General features: G+C 36.1%; 2 protein-coding genes across 2 annotated transcripts in view; one reads left to right on the forward strand and one right to left on the reverse strand.

Moving 5' to 3' along the window:
* Positions 1-27,483, forward strand: part of LOC140745602 (dystrophin, isoforms A/C/F/G/H) — a 630,858-nt gene that overhangs the window by 346,748 nt on the left and 256,627 nt on the right. The gene's annotated exons all lie outside the window — the stretch shown is intronic.
* Positions 435-27,225, reverse strand: LOC140745593 (uncharacterized). The gene is made up of 21 exons (XM_073077533.1): positions 27,098-27,225; positions 25,981-26,085; positions 25,472-25,597; positions 24,950-25,033; positions 22,887-22,904; positions 21,657-22,792; positions 19,431-19,512; positions 18,448-19,344; positions 18,331-18,360; positions 17,367-17,423; positions 16,991-17,275; positions 15,774-15,905; positions 15,459-15,485; positions 15,339-15,371; positions 14,806-14,943; positions 14,308-14,394; positions 14,016-14,075; positions 5,173-5,289; positions 3,371-3,808; positions 2,307-2,366; positions 435-577 (listed from the first exon to the last, which is right to left on the reverse strand). The coding sequence occupies exons 1-21, from the start codon at positions 27,153-27,155 to the stop codon at positions 540-542; spliced, it is 4,008 nt and encodes a 1,335-aa protein (XP_072933634.1). The 5' UTR covers positions 27,156-27,225; the 3' UTR covers positions 435-539.

Genomic DNA, 27,483 nt, shown 5'->3' on the forward strand with positions numbered 1-27,483 from the left:
CCACCCGCCGGCATTTCAAACACTCTTGCAATTGCATTGAGAGTTAATTAAAATATTAATACATCACTGAACAATATTTTTGATAGCCTGCTAGTATTACATTTTGATTCATTTAATTGATCTGACTTTTGAAAAACTTTATCATATGTGTGTTATGAAATGTAAAATAAATGAATATTTTTTACCACAAGTATGTGTCAGATTTCCACCTATACTGGACACATGTGTGTACCATAATTTCCCTTGCTAATGCGTGTTTATGCCTAAAACAGAGCATCTTCAAGATAAGCTATTTCCACTATATCTAATCAAATTTTATCACTTATCTTCCTCTTAACAATAAGAGGTACAGTTATAAATGTTATTTAGAGATTATTGCAAAGGATCTTATTGAAAAAAATGTTAAATTAAACTCTTAGAATATTGCTGCTGTATTTATTAAGTATAAAGCGTGTCTTGTCTCTGCTTGCACACAGTTATCATCTATCGATTGTCCATTTTTATTGCCTGTCCGTCGTCTTTCTTCGAGTTATCAAAAGTTATCGTTTTTCTTCCAACTCTTCAGCTTCAGCATCACCTATAAACATAAGAGTATTTTAAATATTTTACATAAAAAAATATTATCCTTGTTCTTAGGTTGTTCAAAGCAATCCTAAGATTTCTGTTTATGATTATGAGCAACTACCGCAAGCAGTTAAAATTAGAGCAAGTAATTTATTCGATTTTTAAAATGACTGTGAAATCCCTTTTTGTTACCCAAAAACGTTGATGAATGGTAAAAATATTCTACAAAACCAAGGCCCGAAAATTGTTTCAATATTCTGTTACAGAAATTTTTCTGAGATCCAAACAAGATCGTTTCTTACAAGGTATCTTTTTCAGTTCAGAATGAATGTTTTCGTCGAACAAATTAGAGAATCTAATTTACCACTCCGAACACACTTTGTACCTACATTAGATTAAGGGAATCTATTTTTAGCGAGCCGACCAATTGAATTAGTGTATGAATGAATATACAAAAACGGGACGTGTATCTTTGATAACGTTTATATCCCTTAGAAATTAGAATCCCTCTAGCAGGTAAATTTGGATATAACCTTAAGATATTTCAGTAAATTATACTAATGTATTGCGTTAGTATTAATGTACAATTCCTTTATTGCATTTTACTATCGCATAAAGTTTAACATCAGCGATTTGCTTTACTCAAATAACTAGTTCAGATGAAACTATTTTAGTCCAAATTACATCGGCTCTATTGAAAGAATTTGCTGAGTTTTGCTTTTGTATTTTATTTATATCGATAAGACAGATGACAGATGTCATTAATTCGATATACTTTAGCATTTTCTTTATTTCTTATATTCTTTCTGATTAAATATCTCGAATTTTACCTGTCAAGTGTTTCTCCCAAGCAACAGTTTTAATATCGTATTACGTTCTTATTGTTATATTAAGGGAAGGATGTTTTCTGACGTCTATTAGGGTAGCGGTTTCATAATATCTCATAACAGTCTTATCTTAATAGCATGACCTTTAGCCAGATTTCATTTGGAGCGTGTTACGCCCTCTAGTGGTGTAATGAAAAAAAAAATATGAACTAGCCGAGGCCGCTTCTAAGAAAATCTTTTTTGCTGACCTGTTACATCGCGGAAGATAAACGATAAAACGTTTTTTTGGATTACTTCTTTATGTTTCAAAAATATTGGATTACGATGCCTGTAGAAATGAACTATGTATATTTTTGGTTATATTCCTTCTCATTTAAACAATAAACAATTAGATATACACCTGCAGCTGTTAATAATTACTGTTCAAATAGTAACTTTGTGCCTCATTGTAGTGGTAAAACGAAATTAGTACGTTACGAAATCTTTACTTTTTGACCCAACTTAAATAGAGCTTAAACATATGCTCGAATGCTTCGTTCCCATAGTTTCGTGCAGCTATTCGCTTTCATTTGCCGGTTTAACCATAACCTAACGCAGACGGTTGTGTACGAAAAAATCCAATAAGTAGTAAGCCCGTCCAGGGGAATTCAGTGGAAGTTTGATTAAATAGAATTTGCATGAGACCCGCACACCATCTGCTCTTGTAATATATTTTTAATTTATACCCCAAAAGTTGTCAGGGCCCACGAGGGTATTACCGGGATACGCTTGTTTAAAATTATACGCAACTTCGGCTAAATAATTTCCTTTGCAAACAACGTCCTTCGCTCAATCTTTCTCGAGAATGTGTAAATATCCGACGGTTAGGGTGGGAAATTTGGATTTTTTTCAGAAACATTCTTCGGTCAAACTTACCGGATTTTATGAAAGGTCTTCCGACGAAAAGTCCGGGTGCTTGAGAGAAGCCTTGAGTACCTGAATAAGTAAAAGAGTCAATTGAATACCAATTTCAAATGGAGCTTCTAGTGGAATCTGAAATTATTAATACGGATAATAATTTAGTTGCCGTTGTAATGGCAGAGGTACTAGTACTAAGCTTAATTGTGGTATTGTGGCGTGGAAACTAACTGTACCACTTAGATATAAATATTTGTCTGTCACACAAATAAATAATTAAACGCTTCACACTCACGTACCCATAGTAATAATTAAAACACAATATACGTTCAGGCTTAGAACATAATTATCCTATTTTATATTTCCAGTAACTGTTGGATTTCTAGAATTGATTCATTATGAATATAATAATTATAATTACTTATTATTGATGCGATTGATGGCTTTGTGTCACGTGAACTGTCGAGTATTTTACTTCTGCACAATTGATCCAATAACTACATTCTCCATATAGATAGATTATTTTAAATTCCAAAGTCGGCAGTCGACTTAATCATAATAAATTAACCGAATATATAGGAATGTGCCTAAATTTGAAAAGGCCAGAAGTACGTAACCAGACACGTTCGTAGTATTTTGACGTTCATTTCCCAATGGCACTGTTCAATGTTCATATTATATTTCAGTAATGGAATTCCCACATTTGGTCGGATTTGTGGATTGGTTACCCGCCGAGCAGGTCGTACTCGGAGTGAGTATGATCGTTTAGAAATTGTAATATGAAATGTGATGAATGATGTAATGGAATTCTGTTTAGTTGTGGCAGTAATTTTGAAATTAAAGTGAACAAATGCGGTTTCATGCATGGAGGAGGTTTGAAATTGAACGACGATATGATAGTGATTGGAGAGATACATTGCAGCATTTCTGATTGCAAAATCAAGTCTACAATTGTTATTCATAGTTTAAGTAAATAACAAGGTACATTTTAAATAACACCACCAATAAGCGGGTACAATTTTTTAGAAAACCAAAAGCTTCTTGTTATCTTTAATGTAATTTAAAACTCCTTGGATACTTACTGTAGCCACTTTGGGCAATCGCTTCAGCTAAGTTCTGACTTTGACCTATTAATCGACCTGGTTGCTGCACCGAAATAATCTGACCATAGGGCTTTGGGTACGACCCTGTATAGAATCCTTTTAAGCCATCAATTTCATTTACTTGCATCTGACCTCCATATGAGAAGGAACTGCTATATGGCGATAGAGTGTATAAATTGGAACCAGATTGGATATTGGCTGAGGATTCATCTGCCAAATAAGAGCCAGAAAATCCAGATCCAGATAGATATCCTCCGTATCCCGCAGATCCTGAGTAAGCACTGCTAGCTCCAGCATCCGACTGGGAGCTGCCAAAGCCAGAAGATTGTCCAAATGATGATGATGGGAATTGAGAGCTTGCGATGGTATTAGCCTCTGCAAAGGTCGCACCTCCGCCGTAGTATGATTGACCTGGAACTTCAAAAGAAAAATTCTAAGAACGATTTAATTTTGTTCGTTGTAATGGAGTTTTCATATTAGGTCTATCACACCTCTTTAGAGTCTGCCTTTGCGGTATTTTGAATAGTATACAGCGTCATTAAGTTTCTGTTAGAGGACAAAAATATACACGTGATGATGGATGATTCAAATATAAAACTTGTTACTAACATTATTAGATGTGAAACTTAGTTTAACAATTTACCCAATGAGAGTTCAATTCCAGAACTTATAAGTTCACCAAAAGTAAAAAATAAATAAATGATCGTACATTCTTCAGGAGACTTTAATAAATAGTTCCGACAAAACGACATCGCGGCTCGCAACTACTGTGAACTTTTAATTACTCTTTATACTGCCGCTGTCAGGCCAACGGCCATATGTTGCTGATCAATTGAAGTTTAATAAAGAAAAATGAAATGAATGTCTTTGGCAATTTAGCTCTCACTGGTTAAATTAATTATTAAATTTTATAAACGCTATCCTATAATTCCAAAATGTTTCACAGTATTTTTTTAGCTCCTTTATGCTCTTTATATGACTGACAAAAATCAGTCTTCATTTATTTCATTATGATTGTAGTTTATTATCCACATCCCACAAATTATTATTGTTCTATTATTTATGCCTCATCAGACTATTCAGAACCATTTCGGAACAGTCAATTAGTAATTAAATACAATACCGAAGACTAGAAACAGCGAAACTATTAATTATCCCAACATTCAGCTAATAGAATAAACAAAATTGAAAACGCTACCGTTAAACAATATTTGGAAACCAAATAAGTGATTTCGTAGACATAATTAAATTTAGATATAGTACAGATAAAAGGAAATTTTGAAGCATTGTTGGTTTAAAAGGAGGCGAAGAAAACAATTTTACGAACAAAAGATCACAATTGATAGCTCCAATTTTGATTCCATTAAATATTGATAGAATTTGTTTTGTTAAGTAATGGATCTAAAAGCGGTTTTCGGGGGTAAATAGATCCGCAAACTTCGATTACTTATTCCTAAATAATTTATTAGAACAGCTGAAAATGAAGAGCGGTTTTATGTCTAACAAATTTGTTCCTCCATTCATTTCTGTTTCATTTTAAGTTTATTATGTTACAATAATTGGATCTCAATTGTTTTGTGCTTTTCAATTGTTGTTAAAATTAAATTTGAATGTGTGTAATTAAAGAAGGATTCCAAATGGTAGTTTAGTTACTTAAGTTCTACATTATTTTCAGATTTATTACCGTCTATGGCTTAAACACGAACGTTTCTCTTTTAAATGTTTTCAGTACAATTTCGACAAAAACCATAAATTAAACAACTTCAAGGATAAATATTTACCACATCCAGGGATAGGGACGCATCTAGCTATGACGTAGGTGAAGACAGACTGGCACTTGCAGCTCTGGCATTCCGACGTGAACGTCTCCCATGGTGGACGGTAGCGACATCTGGGTTCTGGGTGTAATCAGTATAATAAAAAATGTAAAAGTCGTATCAAAATAATAAAAATGAAGAAAAAGTGAGCAAGGTAAAGAGTAAAGAAAGTTAAATTTAAAGATAGTGAAAAGAATATTTATAAGGTACAAAAACATAAAAACGTCGCAATAAACGCGACTGAAGATTATAATAGAAAATTTTGTAATATTTACCGCAACTGAATCAAAAAGTAGCTTGAAATTCCTTACCAAAACATCCCTTGTACGACAAATAAGTCTTCATCAAATAAATTCGATAACTCACCAATATACACTATTTTCCCGAGGGGGACGGCAGCTAAAACGAAACGAGGCGTCAAATGGCATCAATAAAAAGTTCCAATTCACCATGATTGGCGTTAAAACTCTTACCGGGCATGATGACACCTGAAACCGAAAAAATATCACATGAGGAGTCTCCACATCTGTTCAAGCAAAATACACATTGGTAATGATTTCACTTATTTGATTTATTTCTTTATACAGATTTAAGAAATAGGATACTTAATATTATTTTCTGAGTAACGGTTTAATGTCAATATTTGGTGGGATGGATCCTCCACGTGGATTTTTCCCGAAAAAAGGCACATAATGATTATGTGCTCTATTGAGGCAATTGTGGTAGCAATTGTGTATTCGAACTTGAAAGTGTAATTATAGACACACAATTTGATTGTGTCAATGAAATTCGTAAGAAGCATAATTGAATAGGTAAGTTGTAAAATTAATAATATAATTTTAAAAATAATTTCACACCGGCATCCTATGAAGTTTTGTTCAGACCGTACCGGTATTGATAAATGGAGAGACTCCCTAACAAAATATACAATAGGTCATTCGGTGGAGAGGTTGGGGAGATTGAGAAACCAATACATTTAACGCTCGGTCATTGTTGCCCGCTTGTCATGTGATCGGGTATTGGCTATTGGCATCCCTCAAGGCAGTTCCACAGGTCAAGTTATATTCCAATTTGCGGTTAAGGTAATAAAATCATTGATAAAGTTACGTAAGTATTGCAAACAATATACAATGACACCAATGATATCATATCATATCATTATCGTGAAAGTGATTTTTGTATCAGTGATTTTTCAACCTAAAAATATAGTCATTTAGTGATGTATCTGTATTAGATTTAATTTGTTTGAGTCTTTCATTGTACGATCGAGTAAGTATACGCGCAGTAACTGGATTTAAATTACAAATTGTTATAAATTGTTTCTTTAAAACTTTTTGTACCACGGCAGCTATATCCAAACGTGAAATCACAATCGACAGATCGGCAAAGCGGCCGCCAAAACTCCGTTCACTTTTAAAGTTACAGGGTGTTGTCTGCCAAATTCGGCACCCCCGTTCCCACTTTAGCACCTGTGGCGATTGTGTACAACGTTTTGCGTTTGTCATCTGACGGTCCGTGTCATTCGGTGTGTCGTAAATTTTTACTTTATTCGTCCCCTTGTTTTAACGACACGGCCTTTGCCGGTCGCCGATAAACACTTTTATTTTGCTCAACGGTGTCGTTTACTGTTTCAAGTTTTGTTATTACTTCATTAGCATAAGCTGTTATTCAATTTTATTTGGGTCGCGTCAGATTTTGTTGCTTTTGTTATTAATGTCGTTTTCTCTAAACTCTATAAAAATATATATAACACGTTAACACTCTATATGTACCTATGTCTATAACACGTATATTAATAAGAATATGGTGTGTAACAATTATAGATGTTATTTTTAAATTTATAGAAAAAATCAGAATTGTAACCAGTTCAGGTAGGAAACAAATAAACAAAGATAAGGTATATCTATTCTAAATCTCTATTTTTTTGTATAATAACTTGTTGACAAAGGGTATTATAGAAATAATAGTAAGTTCTAAGACGTAAGTAGGTATCTCAATTTCAGTTAAAGTTAAAGTAATATACTCAATCGGTTAAATCTCTTTAAAGACGTTTAAAAAATTTAAAATAAACTTACACTCAGGCCTGTTGGGGCGTCTACAAATTGGCACGACTAAGTTCCCGAATGCTTGACAAGTGCAAATTCTGCAGGAGCTATACATGAACTCTTCGCCAATTTCCCTCGCCTTGCAGGTGATGTCTGCAGAACAAATTTATTGTCAACTCTGTTTATTGTGAATAAATAACCAAACGTGAATAAATTGTATTTACCCAAATATTTCGTTGGTTCTGGAACAAACGATAGCAAACAATTAGCTTATTACGTTTAACTCCATTAACGTAAGGAATATAAAAATAACGGAAAATAATTTGCTTACGTATAACAAGTGATACAGGTACAGGTCTGTCAACGGGTACAGGTTGAGGTACAGATACAAGTTGTTGAACAGGTACGGGGTGTGGGACAGGTACTGGATAGGGCTGAGGTACTGGCTGCGGTACCGCTACAGGTTTAGGTACGGCCACAGGGTACGGTTGTGGGACGGGCTGGGGTACGGGGACTGGCTTAGGAACAGGTACAAGTTGTGGCACTGGCACTGGCCGGTCAACAACAACCCCGTACGGTACTGCCACTTGTTCTTTCACTGGCACGGGATACGGTTCGTGAATAATCTGAGGCGCTGATGCTGCAATACAAATTGTTCCTTTCCATCATGTTATATTGAAAAATAAATCAAATTACTAATCGAAATAATCTTACATTGATAAATGCTGGTACCTGAAAACAAATATTTTTTTTATTAATAAATATAGTATTCATGAGATTTATTAATCACATAATGCTGAGTATTAAATCGATATATTTAACCTCAATAACTTTTATCTATCTTTTTCTCTCTATATATTTGTTCTACACTTGCAAGTTTATTTTTAATGTGGAGCTTATTTAATATCTACGAGATATCGATATGATACCCTTTGCCCGGTTTAATCGTATGAAAGAAACAACGTCAGGTTAGGAGAATTTCCGGCCAGAAAAAAATACTAACGATTCCCCTAGTGTATCACTCTGGGAGATGACCTAAATCATTTAAAAATTCAGCTTTTAGACTAAAACTATTGTAACGACAGCACAAAGCAAATATTGAATATCTCAGAGCTGAACCCATTTTGCATTTCGAACCATGTATCGTGCTCGAAAATGCATCGACAGAACGAATTCGAAGCTATAAATGATTTATTTACATCGCTACGTTAAAGTTAGATCAAATCTTCTGCAGCCGACGTTTGCTTGGATTGAGCTCGCAACGAGTTGACAACTTTGACGTGTTTGTTTGTTCTGCTGAATAATTTATCAAATTAGCTGCTGGTGTTGCTGCGATTGAATTTGCGTCCACTGGGGAACTAGATAGCAACACTAACGAGGTTATATCTGGTTAAGGCCAGTTTAGGATAGCAGGTTCAACGCGAGATGCTGCCGTGATTTTAGTTTTTAGACCTAATTCGTTTAAGGTGAAACGCTCGGAAGCATAATGTAAACTTGCATTTGAGTAGCTTTAGTGAACTTCTGGTTGAATTTTATTTAAATAGGATTTAGAAATAAGTGGGTCATAATAGATAAATTATTCCTATCAATAAGAAATTATCGGATAATGGAATACTAATTACGTACGTCAGATTTGAAAAAAAAAAAACACTACTCTATCTGAAATATAAAGCTAAAACACAAATTCTTTCATAACTGCTAGGATTTTGAAAATATTTCTAAATTTAAAATGTGTATGTACATACTAGTCGAGTCATGAACAATAACAAAGAGCTTTAATATAGTAGTGCGTAAAGAACAATGGTGTAGTACTCACAACATGCTGGATTGGTGAAGCAGTTAACTTCGATGTTTATGATGCCGACGGAATAAATTTCGTTGCAAACGCAGATCTGGCAATCGTCCCATGGATGCTGGAATGGCTGGTTGGGTGGATATGGCTCGCAAGATTTATCTGGAAATATGGCGCAGCGAAATTAATTAAATTGTTATATTGTTGGCAACTAAAAGTGGCGAGATTTTATCATCTTTGGTTTAAGTTAAAACGTTTGGCAATCCCCGAACGCTGTTGTGTACGGTTTAAGAACTAAGATAGAATATGTCGGCGATATCCCACTACCGCACTTTATTAATAAACTGAACGAAACGACTTTAATATGAAAACCACTTATATTCACTTTTTATTTATAATTCGGGCAGAGTAACGGCTTACACGACTGATTAAATGTGAATGAACCACGCTCTACCAGCGCGTGGACTTAAATACTACTCGAGTGACAAACAGCGTAAGAACTACCCTCTCACATCACTTGTTTTGTTATAACAAGTGACGTGATTCACAATAAATTTAACTACTAATAAAATAACATTATATTTAAAATATTGTTTTAAAAATACGAGAATAAATATTTTAATATTATTATAATTCATATAATTTATTTGGTATGACTAACAAAGTGTTTTGAAGTACTACCGGAAGTTGTCCATATTTTAATCTAAATATTAATTCCACATTGACAATCAAAATTAACATGATAATAATTAATATTATATATTATAAAAGGTCTCGCCGCCCATACGGCCATACTGACTCAGCGCGCTCTCTGCGCAATTCTGGTGTTACAAAAATAAACCCACAATAAATATAACATAGTTATCAAATGCCTCGTCGCCCATACGGTCATACTGATTAAATATAATAATAAATTTCTTTTGTGAACTTAAAAAAAGAGAAATAACAATAAAACATTTTACATGTAAAACAAAAATATAACATTTCTTTGAACATATAGAGAGAAAACAAAATAATAAAAACATTTTAAACTAAAAATAACAATAAAACATTTGTTTGAACATAAATATTTGTAAACTTAAATTAGAGATAAGATAAACAGTATTGCAATATGGTACCAGTAAGCCTTACCAGGATCCAAATCAAACCAACCATAACAACCATCACCCATATTGGGATCAAGCTGACAATAACCGGCATCACCCATCCCGGGATCTAGCCCCCAAGACCGGGAAAAGGAAACGCATGGTGGCCAGCCAGCGTCAGGGAAAGGAAATGCGGACAAGGCAACAACAACACAACACAACACAATAACACACATCGGGCATCACCCATCCTGGGACTAGCCAACACACAAATCAGGCATCACCCATCCTGGGATCTAGCCTCCAAGACCGGGAAAAGGAAACGCATGGTGATCAGCCAGCGTTATGGGAAAGGAAATGTGGAAACATAGGCATCACCCATCCTGGGATCTAGCCCCCAAGACCGGGAAAAGGAAACGCATGGTGATCGGCCAGCGTTATGGGAAAGGAAATGCGGAAAGGAAATAAATAAAACGTAGTTACAAATTGTTTCAAAGTTCTCATTTACCCAGTGCCCATACGGCTCCACGTGTGCAAATTTGCATCTTTTTCTCTTTTTTTTTTTTGTTTTAAAGAAAATAATTTGTTACAAAAATTGAAATGAAGGTTCAGCGGTCCAAATTGTGGCGTTGTGGCACCCAAGGACCACGCGCACTCACTTTTAGCAGGTATCGACAAACCGCCCCTATGTCTCTCCAGCTAGTGCCATCTCATACTTAGCGCACTCAAACCAACCCTCCACTGGCCATCCGCGGCATGGCCATCGTGATAAGTCAAACGTCCTCGTGTGCTGTTCCTGTAAGACAGAAAAACAAACGGCGAATATTAGAATTTCCGCTCGGCCAATCCTGACAACTCGTGTTAAGGTTATTCGCCACGCTAAAACTAAAAGACTAATGATGAATAGTTTATTTCAAATCACATGAATCTCTCAACGCACAATAGTACGGTTGGTACTCAATTTCGACCTCTTTTACATTACTATCACTTTTCTAATTAAACAAAATTTTACACAAAATCGATCGGTCGCATTGTCTGTATAATATTCCACATTTTCTACAACACCATTTAAACAAAAGAATTAGTCCCTTAACATTAAACTCAAACGCGTAAAATAAATTCCAACGAACTATTATTAATATATATATATTTTTTTGTTTTGTTTTGTTTTTTTTTTTTTTTTTTATAAACTAAGAGCTTAGCTGACCAATTCCTTCTAATTACTAAAATTACTTAGACCAAATACATCAAATAATTAGAGACATTTAACCACTACATGTGATTGATGGATAACCCAGTAACCTCTTGTTACTTTTTATTAACGCAAATCCACTTACATGAATACACATAGTTTCTACTGAAACTAGACCTCCGCCATAGCTGCCTGCCCAACACATAATACGGCTACACGACAACCTCTGGTACAGTCCGATCAAAGTGCTTACTCAAGTTCTCAAGTCATTATTGTAACTACTTTAAATAAATTTAGTTAGCTTAGCACCAATTACCCCGTAATATACCCTATTTGTATATAGGAAAACAAAATGACAGAAGTCTGGAAGTTCATCAAGGACATTAAAACCCAAATTTTATATATTCTAACCTAAATCACCTTCACCTTGCTCAATACAACACACCGTTAAATTCAAACACGAGCGCCACTGAACGCTACGGTATCATATCTTCGCTGAACCCATATCACAAACACATCTATTAAGCCTTTACCGAAGACAACTCTATTCGCTTCATCAGAAAAAGAAATGAGGGACCTTATGAATCGGCTTGAGAGTACAAGCTTGGACTTTTGCCTTTTGATAAACAGGAGCAAAACTAAAATTATGATGATCGACCGTTCTGAGTCACTACAATGAACAAATCTGCTCAGCGACTTCGAAATCGTCAAGGAATTTCAATACTTGGGATCAGTCATTAATGATAAAGGAAACTGCGAAACTGAGATACGACGCCGCATCGGTATGGCTAAAACGGCAATGAACCAACTTACCAGGGTCTGGAAGGACAGGAATATTACTAAGCGTAAAAAAGTTCACTTAGTTCGTACGCTCGTCTTTTCCATATTCCTCTACGCATCGGAATCTTGGACGCTGAAAGTAGCAGACAGACAAAGAGTGGACGCATTTGAGATGTGGTGCTGGCGGCGAATGCTAAGAATCCCGTGGACAGCCTTCCGGACCAACGCATCCATCTTAAAAGAATTACACCTAGAGTATTCCCAACGGCTCTCCAGCATTTGCCTGCACCGCATACTTAAATACTTCGGTCATATAGCCCGAAGAATAATGACAACCTAGAAAAGCTACTGGTGACAGGCAAGTTGGAGGGCAAAAGACCCAGAGGACGCAGCCCAAAACGATGTTCAGACCAGGTATCGGACCATCTACCGGTCAGCGAGGCGATACACCAGGCCACTAATCGCAATCTCTGGAAAGACGCTATAAAGCAAAGAAGTCACGATACTCAGCATTGAGGGACCGACTATAGAGAGAGAGAGAGAGGAGAGTCTCCATTGAGCAACGTGTAGACTATTAAAATTGCATTAATACGACAAACTTCAGAAAATTTTCACAAGAAATAATGAGTGTACCCGCAAAAATCTTAAAAATTCGTAATTCGTAAGTAAATTCTTTCCCAACAGTGGTCATATTCTTGTAGCCAAATTCTTAACAAACCGTCAAGTATCTCAATTTTTAAAGCATAAAGTCACTTACCGAAAAGGCTCTTACTAACTCACCGCCTTGGTTTTACCAAAGTCAAAAGTATCCTGCCTTATAGCGACCCGTAACATTGACCACCCTCCGGCACGTTTGCGGTCAACACAAGTCCAGTATCGTTGCAATACCACCAATAAGCAGCTATAGTAGATTCTTATCCTGTGAACACTCAAACATTAGGTGAACATTATAAAATTACAAGATAGAAATAAATTGAAACAACAGACCACCCAAGTGATTATAAGTATCAAAATGGCAACGTGTCGCCCGTATGAAATAAACTTGTCATACTACACTAGGGTGCACCCCAAAATTGCACTGCTCCATACGTTCAGTCCCGCCATAATTAAAGCATCCAACGGCTGTCATACGCTTTACCAACGGCGTGGCTTCCCAAGGCTTCGCTCAAAGCAATCCCAGGAAAATCAAACACGCGCGCCAAATGTGCAGGCCTCAAATGCCTCAAACCAATAAACGTCACCATTGATCCCCATCATGACCATGTGGACACGCAGGACCATCCCACCGCTGCTGTCGGCGATATCCCACTACCGCACTTTATTAATAAACTGAACGAAACGACTTTAATATGAAAACCACTTATATTCACTTTTTATTTATAATTCGGGCAGAGTAACGGCTTACACGACTGATTAAATGTGAATGAACCACGCTCTACCAGCGCGTGGACTTAAATACTACTCGAGTGACAAACAGCGTAAGAACTACCCTCTCACATCACTTGTTTTGTTATAACAAGTGACGTGATTCACAATAAATTTAACTACTAATAAAATAACATTATATTTAAAATATTGTTTTAAAAATACGAGAATAAATATTTTAATATTATTATAATTCATATAATTTATTTGGTATGACTAACAAAGTGTTTTGAAGTACTACCGGAAGTTGTCCATATTTTAATCTAAATATTAATTCCACATTGACAATCAAAATTAACATGATAATAATTAATATTATATATTATAAAAGGTCTCGCCGCCCATAAATACTTTATTGATATACTCCATTTGTAACAGAATTAAATGTTATTTTTTCGAAAATATTCGCAGGGTCGCAGATATTTTATTTTTATTTTAGTCATTCGATTAACTAAAGTATTCGAAAATTAATATAAAATGTTACTTACGCGGTGGAGGTCCAGGAAGGGGTCCAGGTGGTAAGGGTTTCTGTAGAGGTGGCCATGGCACTGGAAATTTATGATCGTCAATCAATTAACATTTTTCTTCAGTATTGCAGTTGCCAAGCATTGCAGTTAATTACCTAGTAAGTAGTATACAACCCAAATAAGTTTTATGATAAAAGAAAGGAAATAAAGCCCGTAAAATATAGATTTGAGCATTGATGGATGTATAACATACTTAAAGTTGTACGTATTGTGAAGAGACTCTCTAAAAGTTATAATAAAATTCCATACTCACATAGCTCGGTCGTTGGCGGCGGAGTTGGCGATGGAATCGGTGATGGAATTGGTGACGGAAACGGTGATGGAATTGGTGATGACGGTTCTAAATATAACGTAGAAAGTTAGGATTACATGAATTTGTATTTCATTAATTACTGTGAGTAGAAAAGAATTAGTAAAAATACGATCAAATTCATCGTAATGACCACATTGGCGGAGGACCTAGATAGGTCATGGTTCATGGTGATTCAAATCATCACCATGAACAGATGTTCATGGTGATGATTTGAATCAACAACTTGTTGTCTAAATAAGAATAAAAAATATCTTGTTGGCAATGTAGACTAGTAACGTCTGACACCATTTTGAACTCTCAGGCCATGCTATGTATTCTTGTCATGTGTAAGCCTATAGAGCACACAACATTTTAAACGATATTGCGATTCATGGTGGTCATAGTGCCAAAACTACCTTAGTTGAGTAGAATCTTCATAAAATTTCCAATAACACTAACCACATTCAGGTTTGGGATAACACACGATCTTGTGTTGAGGACCCAGATCAGTGTACGAGACCACGCACTCGCAGCTCTTGCAAATATCCACCGGATGAGGGAATTCAACGTTTGGTGGGAATTTTTCACATAGTGGCACTGTAAAATTACATTGGTTAATTTTTGGCAAGTGATTTATTTTCATTTACGGTATTCATACATAAACAGTTCCAAAGATGAAACATAGTATTTTTGAGACTTCAAGAAATGGTAAATAAATATAATCTTAATGCAGGTAAATTGTTTCAAAAATTGCTAAGACTATTAAAATCTGTTAATATTACAGGGAATAGGGTTTTTTACGTTTACTCTTACTATAAAAACTTTTAGAAGAACATGAAATTGTTTCATTCAAAATACGAGTATTTTCTATGGGCTCCAGCCGATAATTTAAAATCGATTCACTTAAATAAATATTTACACCAACATAACATTGATATGTTTTTTTTGTTTTTCTGAATCTGCTCTAAAATATTATGTAATGTAGAACTTACGTAATTCGGGTACAGGCGGCTCCGAGACGGGCGCTGGTAATGAAATAAATACCAACATTTTAATTTTTAATCTGTTCACATGGGCAATAAATATTTCAATATCACATTAATATTACTCACGTATCGTAATCAAGTCTGACGATAGCACTGTAATATGAGAATATGTAATTATAATTTTCATATCATTGAAATTATATGACTTTTCAATTGTTATTTCTGAATTATTTTAATTATGTTTGTCATAAACTTTAACTCCTGCAAAATTAGGCTCGTGTCAAAGTAAATTTATTTCACTTCTTTTGACTACATCTTTTCGTTGTGAATCAAAATCAACAAATAAAGTCTTATTTTTTAAAAGAGGGAAATGATATTTTTAACTTACCTTTACAATTTTAATACGAAATTAAAATTAATAAAATATGTTCAAGACATTACCGCACGACGGGTTCTCCTCGCAAGTTATCGTCACGTCGGTCTTGAACCCGAATGAATACTGGCATATGCATATTTGGCAGGGATTCAATGGGTTCTGGAATGGAGTGTTCGTGGGGAGCGGGTCACAACTCACTGCGAACACGATAATGCGATTATTAACGTTAAAAGTAATTTATTGCGCCAACCAGCTGTGCTGGCGCTTAAATGAGGAGCATCCCGTCCAAATGTGCTGGCTGGGCCTTAAATAAGGAGGCTTTATGGTAAATCGGCTTCCAAATAGTGTCTCCAGTCTAAGTAAGCACATTCGATAAAGTTAAAGCTAAAGCATTATTATGTTTAAGGGTTGGTTTATCACTATTATAAGTATTCTGCTGATTTTGTATTAATAAAAGTAACGAAATATAAGAAAATCTGTCGAACATTTATTTCCAGCTCAAGATATTTATAGCCATGATGTTTGGTGCGATCCTACATAAAACGAAAAGTATAAAAAGGATCAACAAAATCCCTATATTGTTTCCGCGGCTGTCAAGAGATAGATATGGCACGTTTATCATCCGTACACATGAGTTAACACAAAATACATAAAGCATCACAAAAATATTTGAATTTCAACGTTGATCCGGGAGCAATCATGTGCGTGACATCTTATATTTCACTAAACGATACAATATTTCGAAGAACTACAAAAATACAACTTTAGGAATTTTAGACAGCTTAGGAATTTCATTACAAGTTAGGAATTTAGAGACAATTTGGCATACATCCTATATTACGATGAATGTGTAGCAAATATTTGACCCTCAATTAAATGTTTATCTGAATGTTATCATAGTCTTTAAAAGTGTTAGAAGCTGTAGAAATATCTTGAGTTTTTAAATACCTAGAAGACCTTAGATAAGATTGAAAAATGTTTCTTATAACTTTATTAGATAATGACATCAAACTGAACGGTTCGACGTCTCTTTCAAAACACGAGAACGCTCATAAATATTCCTTACTATCAGAAACTCGTGTTACTTAACCTGACATCGTTTGCGATACGCCAATGGCTCAAAGCAATGAGCACTTCGATAAATATGAATATGCAGATATCGATTTTTATCCTCGTGAGATTAAACGTCGCGACAGTATAATGTTTGCCACGCCAATGAGCTGGAGTTAATAGGAAAATAATTAATAATACATAATTATAGGATAAAAAATATATAACGTACCTTGAGGTTCCGGTGTTGGTATTGATGGTGGAGTTGGAGATGGTATCAGTGATGGTATTGGCGAAGGTACTGGTGGTGGTGTGGGTGATGGTATCATCGAAGGAGGTGGCATTGGAATAGGCAGTGGAGGAAAGGGAATAGCAGCTGAACAGACATCGCAGGTGACACAGATGGGACTCAGATACCCATACTGCGATACACATGCACATATCAAACAATCGTAGCCTATCGACCACACATTATGGAACTCGCCTTCTCTCGTACAGATTTTTATAGTTTCACCACCTGAAAAAAACGTATTAAAAAACGATATATTACAAATAACGAGACAAAAATAAATCATAGCTTTGAATCCATCGTTATAAACATTTTATACCAGGTATAATATTTGGCATTATGTATTCTTCAGGTGGTATAAGCCTGGAGTTAGCACCTGCAACAATACAAATAATTTTGATGAACTTTTAATATTGACGTAATGTAAGATAATTTCTAGAATACATCGGCGAGCGCAACCAGTGACCCGCTAAATGCACTGATTTATTTTTTCAAACGCACTAAAACAAACATTAAAAATCAACTTATCTTGAACGAATCACGACTAAGAAATAAGTTAGTTCATACATAGAGGCAGCGATTTGGACTTTTTGTTTACTTTTTACCCGACTGCCAAGGAAGGGTTATGTTTTTCGCGCGTATCTTGTATGTTTGTCTTTCTTTATTTGATCCGATCTAACTAACGGCTGGATGAATTTCAACAGTTAAGGTGTCATTATATATGTCTCAATGACCCGAGTGTCCTTAGATAGGTGTTAGTAAAAAAAATCAAAATGGCGGATTTTTGGCGCGAAATAGTAACACATTTAAAAAAAGAAGTTAACCGAACCTATCGAGTAGGGTATCAAATAAAAGGAAATTAAACTTAGATTATAAAAACATATTTGTATATACTTATTACAAAAACAGTAAGGTGACTGACTGACTGACCAACTAAATGACTTTTTCATTTTTATAAGTATTAAAGTTGGTAGGTGGTGGACCACCAGCACCACCACCACCTAAGGGTTCTACCACCTTCAATACCTACCAAGGAATATCTAATCCTATCTGGGGTTGATTGCAGATGTCCATGGGCGGCAGTAGCCACTTACCATCAGGTGGACTGCATGCTCGTCTGCTACTACTATATTATAAAAGAAAAATAATAAAAAAACTTATCTTAATAAAATTAATTTACAATTTCGGTTTATAAAAAACAATTTAATTTAAGCTAAAATTGGTCAAGTTACCGAATATTTATAGGATTCTTTAAAAAACTTAATATTAACTAAATTACATACCAGCGAATGCACTTGATAGTTTGTATACATCTAAAAAGAAAATATGATCGTCATTATTTTTAAGTAAATCATGCGTAATACTGTAACGATATAAATTAATATTAAAAAAAAACTTACTTTCTCCACTTGATCCTTCTTCGGAAGTAAATGAATTAAGGTTTCCTGCTAAAATCTGAGCTTGAATATCTGCGTTGCCTGCCGAATTCAACCCCGATCCAATATTTGTTGTTGATAATACAGAATTGGCCTCAGCGGATGCAATACCAGAAGCGTAATAACCTGATCCAAATGGACTAATTTCTGAACTCAAACCACCTAATCCGGAAGCAATTGCTTGGGAATCTATTTCTGCTGAAGTGAAACCGGCACCAAATCCGGATGAAAATGCCTGACCTTGAGAAGTGGCTTGAGCTTGTGCTAGTGAAATTATATCTTGACCATAATTTTCATAACCTCCGATTCCTGAAGTAACCGCTTGAGCTATTGCATCCGATGATGCATAATTTGATCCCAATCCTGAGCCAAGAGTGTTATCATTAGAGGAAAAGCTTAAACTAGCCCCTGGACTAACTGCATATGGACCATAAGTGCCCATTCCTAAAGAAATAGTGTCTCCTTGCGCATCGGCTTGAGCATGAGCAAGACTAGATCCTGCACCAAAATTTACTGAGCTGTAAGGTGAACCATGAAAGGTTAAGTCTGAAAGTGCTTGAGCATTGGCATTAGCCTCAGCTGCTGCATGACTGAAGCCAAAAGAGTTATCCAGAGTTTGTGCTTGAGAAAATCCAGTAGCTTCACCGTAACTAGAGCCTAAACCATATGCTTGACTGTACCCAAAAGGTCTATATGGCCTAGGTTGGACTGAAATGTAGGAACCATAAGGACCGTTTTGATAAAATGTTTTGGTGAATCCCGACAAAGATCCAAAAGCTCGTTCATCAGAATCGGTTGGTTCCTCGCTGTTTATTGTAAATGCCTCAGAATTTGCGTCGAACTCGTCATCTTGTAGTAAACCTGAGAAAATATTTGTTGCCATCAAAGTCTTACATCAGAAGAATCCATAAATAAATTTAATCAAAATTAGACAAGGCATAACTTACCTGTCTTCAGGTCTTCTAAATTTTGGCCGTTGCCAAAAGATAACAGGAAGGCCAGGAAGCAAAAGCCTCCGAAGGTGCCCCCCTGCATCTTATATATAATTTTGTATATTTACTCCACTTTTGAATCTACCTAGTTTTGCCGAAAGATGTTATTGGTGTTGTTGGCAAGTTTCCACATTTGATCCTTATATAGTTTTGGTAATTTACCGTGATAATCGTTCGACATATTGATTTATGGCGAATACTCGTGTAATCAGAACTTAAATCCGCTACGCATGTTCTGATTCGTTATAACATCAATATTAGTTGATAATGGTAGTAATAAATCAAAACAAATATTTAGATTTGCGAAACTATTAATCATAGACAGGAAACTTAACCTTTCATAGATTCCCAACCCTGCATGCACCTAAATGTAACGCATCAGCATCAATCTAAAGCTGTTAATAGTTAGATACGGGATCAAAAAAAGTTATTTATTTAATTTTTAATAATAATGTTCTAACTTAGGTCCATTGTATACGCATCGCTGATGATAATAGTGACAAATGCAACTGAGTCCCATATTTTATTAACCTTGACAATTTTGATGGAATTGCAACCATAATAATTTTTACAATTCAGCAACTTTCTTAAAAGGTATGAGTGAAGTAAACCTATTTTCGCAAAAATAATTAGATACTATTAATTATACTAATTAGATACTATAACGAATATTAAAAAAAGTAATTAGAACTAGTAACTATTTAGAATTAGCAGAATAATTAAAACTAGTAACTTTGCAACTAATTAGAAAATTCTTATAACGCATTCCTTTAACTTTTGTTCACATATTCTTCACATGTTAGTTCTATTTCACAATATAACTCGCGATAACAGTCGTGAAACTACGCAGAAGGAGGTAGGGGTGTCAAACGCATTGCAACTCAGATGTCGCTATACACGGACCTCGCTAAGTGCGAGAAGGCTTGAAATGTCACATGCAAGCCTTGCGCAGTTCTAACTGCAAGTTTAATGTGCTTTTTCAGGTAAGCCTTAGTTTCAGGACTTGCGTTGTAAAATGATGTTACTTTCAACTTTATTAGCATCGTTTATGTTTAACTTACATTTCATCTTTGAAATTCAATAATAATGATTTACTATTTTAAAAGTTAAGTAAAACAAAAAGTAACTGAATAGTTAATAGATAAATATTATTAATCTGCAAAACAAATTGTTGACATGAAATAGTAATTACTTTATCATATTGTATTTACAATAGGAATAGTATTAAGCATCATTCTTATGATAATTTTAATGTGTAATTGGCGTAAAATCCTTACATTATATAATTTAGTAAATTTATGTAAATTTACTTTATATGTGCAATTCAATGACGTTAGTGTAATTTATAAAATTTTTGAATTTAACTCTATAGAAAATTTAAGAATTTATGGGGCCAATTCCCACGTATGCAAATTTTGTCATGATGTTTCCTTTTACTGGCATTGCAAGCATTATAAGTATTTCTCTTAAGTACATTATTTTTAAAAATGACGATGTGTGACTGTGCATGACACCATGACCCAGTGTAAAGTTCCTACTTTTAGATAACTAAACCAAACTTAGCTTATGATAATTTGATAAAATTAAACTCAAGTTAATCCCACTAACTGTTTATTTAAAGTGTAAAGCGTGCGTGTTTGTCTTTTACAATGCTCAACTTATCTAAGGCGAATCGGGTCCAATATACGAGCGTAAGTCAAGAGATCATTTCGGAGTAGTCGAAATGGTGGTTAATCTGAAACAAAATGATATTTTTTTAAAAAGCAGATAAAAGAAGACCAGCTGATGTCGACAATAAATGCTACCATGAAGCCTAAGTTGAAGCATTATGAGTGCAATATCACATCTTTGAAACGCAATCATATCTATAAGAGACAGCGTTGCTGCCGCAATCAAGTCAGAAAGACATTTATCAGCTTTAAACGATTTAAATTTTGATTCGATTCAGAAAATTACTCTTTTCATGTAATTTCAAGCAATCTATGTCCACCGTAATTGTATTAATTATGATCGTTATAGTAATTGTTTAGCGTTAGCATTTCTGTTGAGAAGGTCATACATCAATAGAACTTTTTGATTGTTGATTATAAAGATTTAAGTGGATAGTTTCCTCGTGAAAATATGTCCTAATAGAATAATTGAAAAAATATAAACAAATATTCATTCTACGCACTTTTATGATGAGATGTTTCTCTTTTTCCTGGATTCACTTTCACCACTCTTAAAAGCACCTAATAGGTTGGCGTAGGTGTTTGCGTTGGCTTGAGCCTGAGCCTGAGCTTGCGCGTCTGACCATCCTCCTCCTAAGGCATTCGCATTAGCCTGGGCTTGAGCTTGAGCTTGAGCATCTGACCATCCACCCAGACCTCCATAAGCTCCTCCTAAGGCGTTCGCATTAGCCTGGGCTTGAGCTTGAGCATCTGACCATCCTCCACCCAGTCCTTTATAGCCCAATCCCAATGCGTTTGCGTTAGCTTGAGCTTGGGCCTGAGCTTGTGCATCTGACCATCCACCCAGACCTCCGTAGCCTCCTCCTAAAGCATTCGCCTGGGCCTGAGCTTGAGCTTGAGCATCTGACCATCCACCCAAACCTCCGTAGCCTCCTCCTAAGGCATTTGCATTAGCCTGGGCTTGAGCTTGAGCATCTGACCATCCTCCACCCAGTCCTTTATAGCCTCCCAATGCGTTTGCGTTAGCTTGAGCCTGGGCCTGAGCTTGTGCATCTGACCATCCACCCAGACCTCCGTAGCCTCCTCCTAAAGCGTTCGCCTGGGCCTGAGCTTGAGCTTGAGCATCTGACCATCCACCCAGACCTCCGTAGCCTCCTCCTAAGGCGTTCGCCTGGGCTTGAGCTTGAGCTTGGGCATCTGACCATCCACCCAGGCCTCCGTAGCCTCCTCCTAAGGCGTTCGCCTGGGCTTGAGCTTGAGCTTGGGCATCTGACCATCCACCACCCAATCCTTTATAGCCTCCAAGAGCGTTTGCGTTAGCCTGGGCCTGAGCTTGAGCATCTGAATATCCTCCACCCAGACCTCTGTAGCCTCCTAATGCGTTTGCGTTAGCCTGAGCCTGTGCCTGAGCTTGTGCATCTGACCATCCACCCAGACCTCCGTAGCCTCCCAATGCGTTTGCATTGGCCTGAGCTTGAGCCTGTGCCTGGGCACGGGCATCCCACAAGCTTCCAAGGGCGCCAAGGTAAAGACCACCAAGACCAGAAGCAGCATTGGCATTGGCATTTGCTTCGGCATTAGAGTATCCTCCACCAGCGGCATTGGCTGCAGCGTTTGCTATGGCGTTGGCATAACCACTGGACCAGGCTAAAAAAATAATAACCATTAGTATAAAATTTTTAATTCGTGTACTCAGCTAAATAGCTAAATCAAAAGTAAAGTCTACGAATAAAATACTTACGAAGTGGTAAAACTCCTGCTGTAATAGTAAAAATAATAATATGAACATTATGCATATAAAGAAAAATATACAAGAGAAATAGTGTGTAAATACATTTGGACAATAAATATTTAAAGAAGTACATAAAGGTGTTTATACTAGTTTGTGAAAGTTTTATGGTACAATTACGGGGTTAATTTGAGTAATTATTGATCTACGAACATTAACGAGTTGGTATATAATTCAAAATTAGAAAAGGGAGATTCAAAACTTATTCCAATTGACAGATTGATTTAAACCTTCAAAATTCTGACCAGTGTCAAGTGTCGACGTCCATTGACGAAATGTATAAGAAACTTAATTCATTACCCACTCTTCCATTTTTGAGTCGATGTTATTTCTAGAAAACTTGTAAAAAACGAAAAGTTATTAACATTATCTTAACAAATTTTAACAGACACACTTATATTGTACTGGCGGCAAATCAAGCAGTTGTTATAACTAAATATCTTTTACTACCTATTAGTATACTAAGACTATTAAACACCTAATACTAAATGCAATACTTAGAAACAATGATGTTAATGTAAATGAAGAAATGAACACGATAGCAAGGGTTTTGATTCTTGACACCAACCCTTTACTTTTATTCATTAGAGAAACAGCAATGACATTAGTCTTTTGGCAGAAGACCTTAGTCATTACTTTTGGTAACATTGCGCAGTTACTTACCTAATCATGTTATTAACGATAATATTTTGTGTTTTGTTTTGGACCGACGACGCCGTTCATAAGGAGATCATAATGACTCCCTGATTACCTGTGACTAATGTGAATGCTATTGAATAAAACAAATTGTTGAAGGATCCTTACAGCATCCCTGTCTGCTGCTCGATTCGATGTACACGATGTTGTATTTTATTTTGCAGACATACAAGCGGCACGAGTCTCCAGGAATAATGAAGGGTTGTAGGGGCTTGTGTCCTCGGCAGATTGGTGCTGTCGAAAAAATATAAAAATCAATATTAATTTTTTTGGAATAAATTATATAATACTCAGATATTTTCGTATAATCATAAGTAAATTGAATTGATTAAATATAAAATAAATAGTGAGTCTGAGAAAATTTTATTTAACTTCGACGTTATTTGGAATTCAAGAAGTTACTAGAGAAGCGAATTAGGGTTTGATATAATGAGAGTAAGAAATATTTATACTTACATAAGTAATATATTACAGGTACTGGGTATGATCCTGTAAAAGAAATAAAAAAAATCGTCTCGATATTGGCTTACAATGAAAATACATTCATAGGCAATCATAACTGAAAGTAACTTACCACCAGACGGTACTGGTACCGGGATGATCCTATCTCTGCCCGGCAAGACGATGTACCGGTTCACTGGGTATGGAAGAGGGACCGGTGGTGAGGGTACAGGGATAGGGACTGGTACTTCCTTAGTAGGGCCCGGTATAGGCACGGGTACGGGTACATTTACTGGCTTTGACGGAACTGGGTATGGAATGGGTACTGGGACTGGTTTTTCAGGTCCGGGCACTGGCTCAATAACAGGATAAGGTACCTTTACTATTTTCGGCGGAGTTGGAACCGGGTAAGGCCGATTGACAGGGTACGGGACGGGTACTGGTCTAGGTACGGGTACGGGTATGGGAACAGACGGTCCCGGAATGTATATCTTTTGTGGTGGGGAAGGCACCGGGACAGGTACTGGAACTAGTACCCGTTTCCCTGGTACCGGTACCGGTACTGGGTACGGACGGGGTGGACCCGGTACTACTATTGGTTCCGGACCTGTATATTGAAATAGTTACTTTTCATAAATACTCAAGTTTTTTTATAAATATAACTTAATGCTAAATGTTTAATAGTCTTAGTTTCAGATTTTTATCTGTGAACTGCTTGATTTACCACATTAAAAATATACTTAAATCAGATTACTATAAATAAGAATCGGAATTAGATGATTCGATTCGAAATGTTTTGGACCCTAGCGAAAAAAGCAAAATGAATACTGGTACGGTTTTTATCGCCTTATCGCTTATGGGTCCATACCCATACTTACAATCTGGTATGATTGGCAGCGGTAGAGGGGCCACCGGTGGCACTGGTACTGGGCGAGGATACACGGGACCGCACGGAACGTAAGCTGGAAACACAAACAGATTTATTATGCTCAGTTACAAAATCTTCGTATTTGTTGACATTATCATTAATCATTTAAAAGACGGTATGTAGTTGAATAAGAATATTGCCAACTTCCAAGTCAACAATCTGATGAGTCCTAAGTAAAAATATTTACATTTTTAACTCAACTAAGAGTCTTTTAATTGTTTTATAAAATCGAAGCAGAAAATTAGCTTGCAGCCACTCTGATGTTAAGTGGTTACTGCCTCTCCTGTACAACATATTTATTAGATTAAAGGTTAAAAACTGTACTGGTTTGTCTCAAACCACAATCAACATTTTTGATCTATAAATTAGTTTTCAATAGTGTTGTATTTGTGTTCAAAATGCAGGTTTGCTTGCTTGTAAAATATGATTTAGATGCATGTTGTGTTGTAACTATAATAAAAATGATCCATACTACTACAGCTGCAGGGGGCACACTTAGGATATACGCCGCCAAAAGCAGACGTGAAACAGCCACAGATGTAACAAACACCTTGGTGGTGTAGTTGAAACATATCGCCTTCCTGACTGCATCCTTGACCTGAAAGAGGATACAAAAAGGCAATGATAAATTGATACCAACATTTCGACTATTTTTCGTATGTGTTTTCGATGTGATCATGATAACGTGTCGTGATCGTTGTATGTAAACATTAATCATCATAAACAATTTCTTCCTATCCTACCATGGATGCCGGAGAATGAGAATGAGAATGGTTTAGATTAAAGTTCGTAACGCTGGCCAAGTATACAAACAGGTACAGGATTCGCACATCTTCATCGTTATGGCAATAAAAAAATGTAAAATTTGCTTAATATCATGAATAATATTGCAGTCGGTGTCCTTATATAGCTTACGTTATTACCAGGTGACTTATTTATCTAATTCTATAGTAAAAAAAATAATAATGAAAGGTATATTACCAAATCCAGGTAAATTAAGAAGGAGCTCCTTTGGCAAGAATAAACGGAATTCCCCGTGCGCCTCCGCGTCCGCCTCCGCTGATGCTAATGCTTGTCGTTCAGCTTCTGGTGTAAAACACATAACTATCACGTTACGGTATTTATTTATGTTTCTCCCGCCACATCACCACCATCATCAACCCATTATTGTCTCACTGTGGGGCACGGGTCTACTCTCAAAGTGAGAAGGATTAGGCCATAGTCCAGCTGACTAAGTGCGTATTAGTAGACTTTACATACCTTTGAGCTTTTTTTATTTAATCACTCAGGTGTGCAGGTTTCCTCGCAACATTTTCTTTCACCGTTTAAGCAAGTGATAAATATTTTTTAATACGCACATAATTTAGAAAAATCGGAGGTGCGTGCCTGGGATATGAACCTCGAACCCTTCGATCGAGAGGCCGAGTTTCTTAACCACTAGGCTATCACTGCTGTTAGCCTAGTGGTTAAGAACCTAGCTTCTCCCACATTTATCCCCAATTTGGGATATTGAATGAAAGAACGTATTATGATACTCGTATTTTACAGTAATAATAAAGTTGTGTCCTTCATTCCTTTTGATATTGTGTCTCTGGTGAAAGATATAAAAAGCAATAGACTTTGTGCGATGGTTTTTCGAGATACTCGTATATGGTATACAGCCTTCTACAATAACAAGACCAGGATTCCTATTGATCAACTTTTGGAATCGTTTTCTGGATATAGACCTTGCCTAGAAAATTTGTAACTTTGCTGGATAACTCTTCATGGGCAGCATTTGTTGGATTTACTTCCCATTTTCTGAATTGAAAATCTTAGTAGGAAACGAGCTTTTATTCCAATTGATGGCAAGTACTGCCAACCATGGACAGTTGTTACCAACGCTTTGATAGTTTTTGAACCGTTTTTAAGGTTGGCCGCATTTCCTAATACAAATACAGCAGCTGCAGCTTGACATTGCTGTTATAAGACAGAAATAGTTGTGATGGGCCGAAGCCAAACCACGAAAGAATACCACCTTCAACGTGGTTCCTATGACATCCATTGAAAAAGTAACTGCTAGAGGTAAACAACACAAGAAATTGAACAGAAAACTTACCTTCCGCGCCTGACGCAGCGACCAGGAAAAGAACCAGAAGGAATTTGAAGACCTCCATTTTGATGCTCTCGACTGTGGACCTAGTGAGCTGATAGATCTGCTCACTACAGATGCTGTTCCAACCGACACTCAGGCTATTTAAAGCCCAAAAACTGAACGCGTTAACATACGAAACAAATCAATTCACTTATTAAAATCTCTAAATTAAAATCTTCATAACATTTCAATAAAGGTAACGAGGCGTTGAGCTGATTTGTAACGCGTTGACTTGATTGGGTTAATGATTTCTGGGTTAATCTGTTGCGGTGGTGGCTTGGTGATAACATTGTGACATTTGCTACACTTATAGCTCCGTACTAGGATTTCGGTAACTCGGCCTTTTGATC

Source organism: Epargyreus clarus, unplaced genomic scaffold, assembly GCF_041222505.1.
Source record: "Epargyreus clarus isolate Ecla_fem2 unplaced genomic scaffold, WU_Ecla_fem_2.2 ptg000010l, whole genome shotgun sequence".
Classification (NCBI taxonomy): domain Eukaryota; kingdom Metazoa; phylum Arthropoda; class Insecta; order Lepidoptera; family Hesperiidae; genus Epargyreus; species Epargyreus clarus.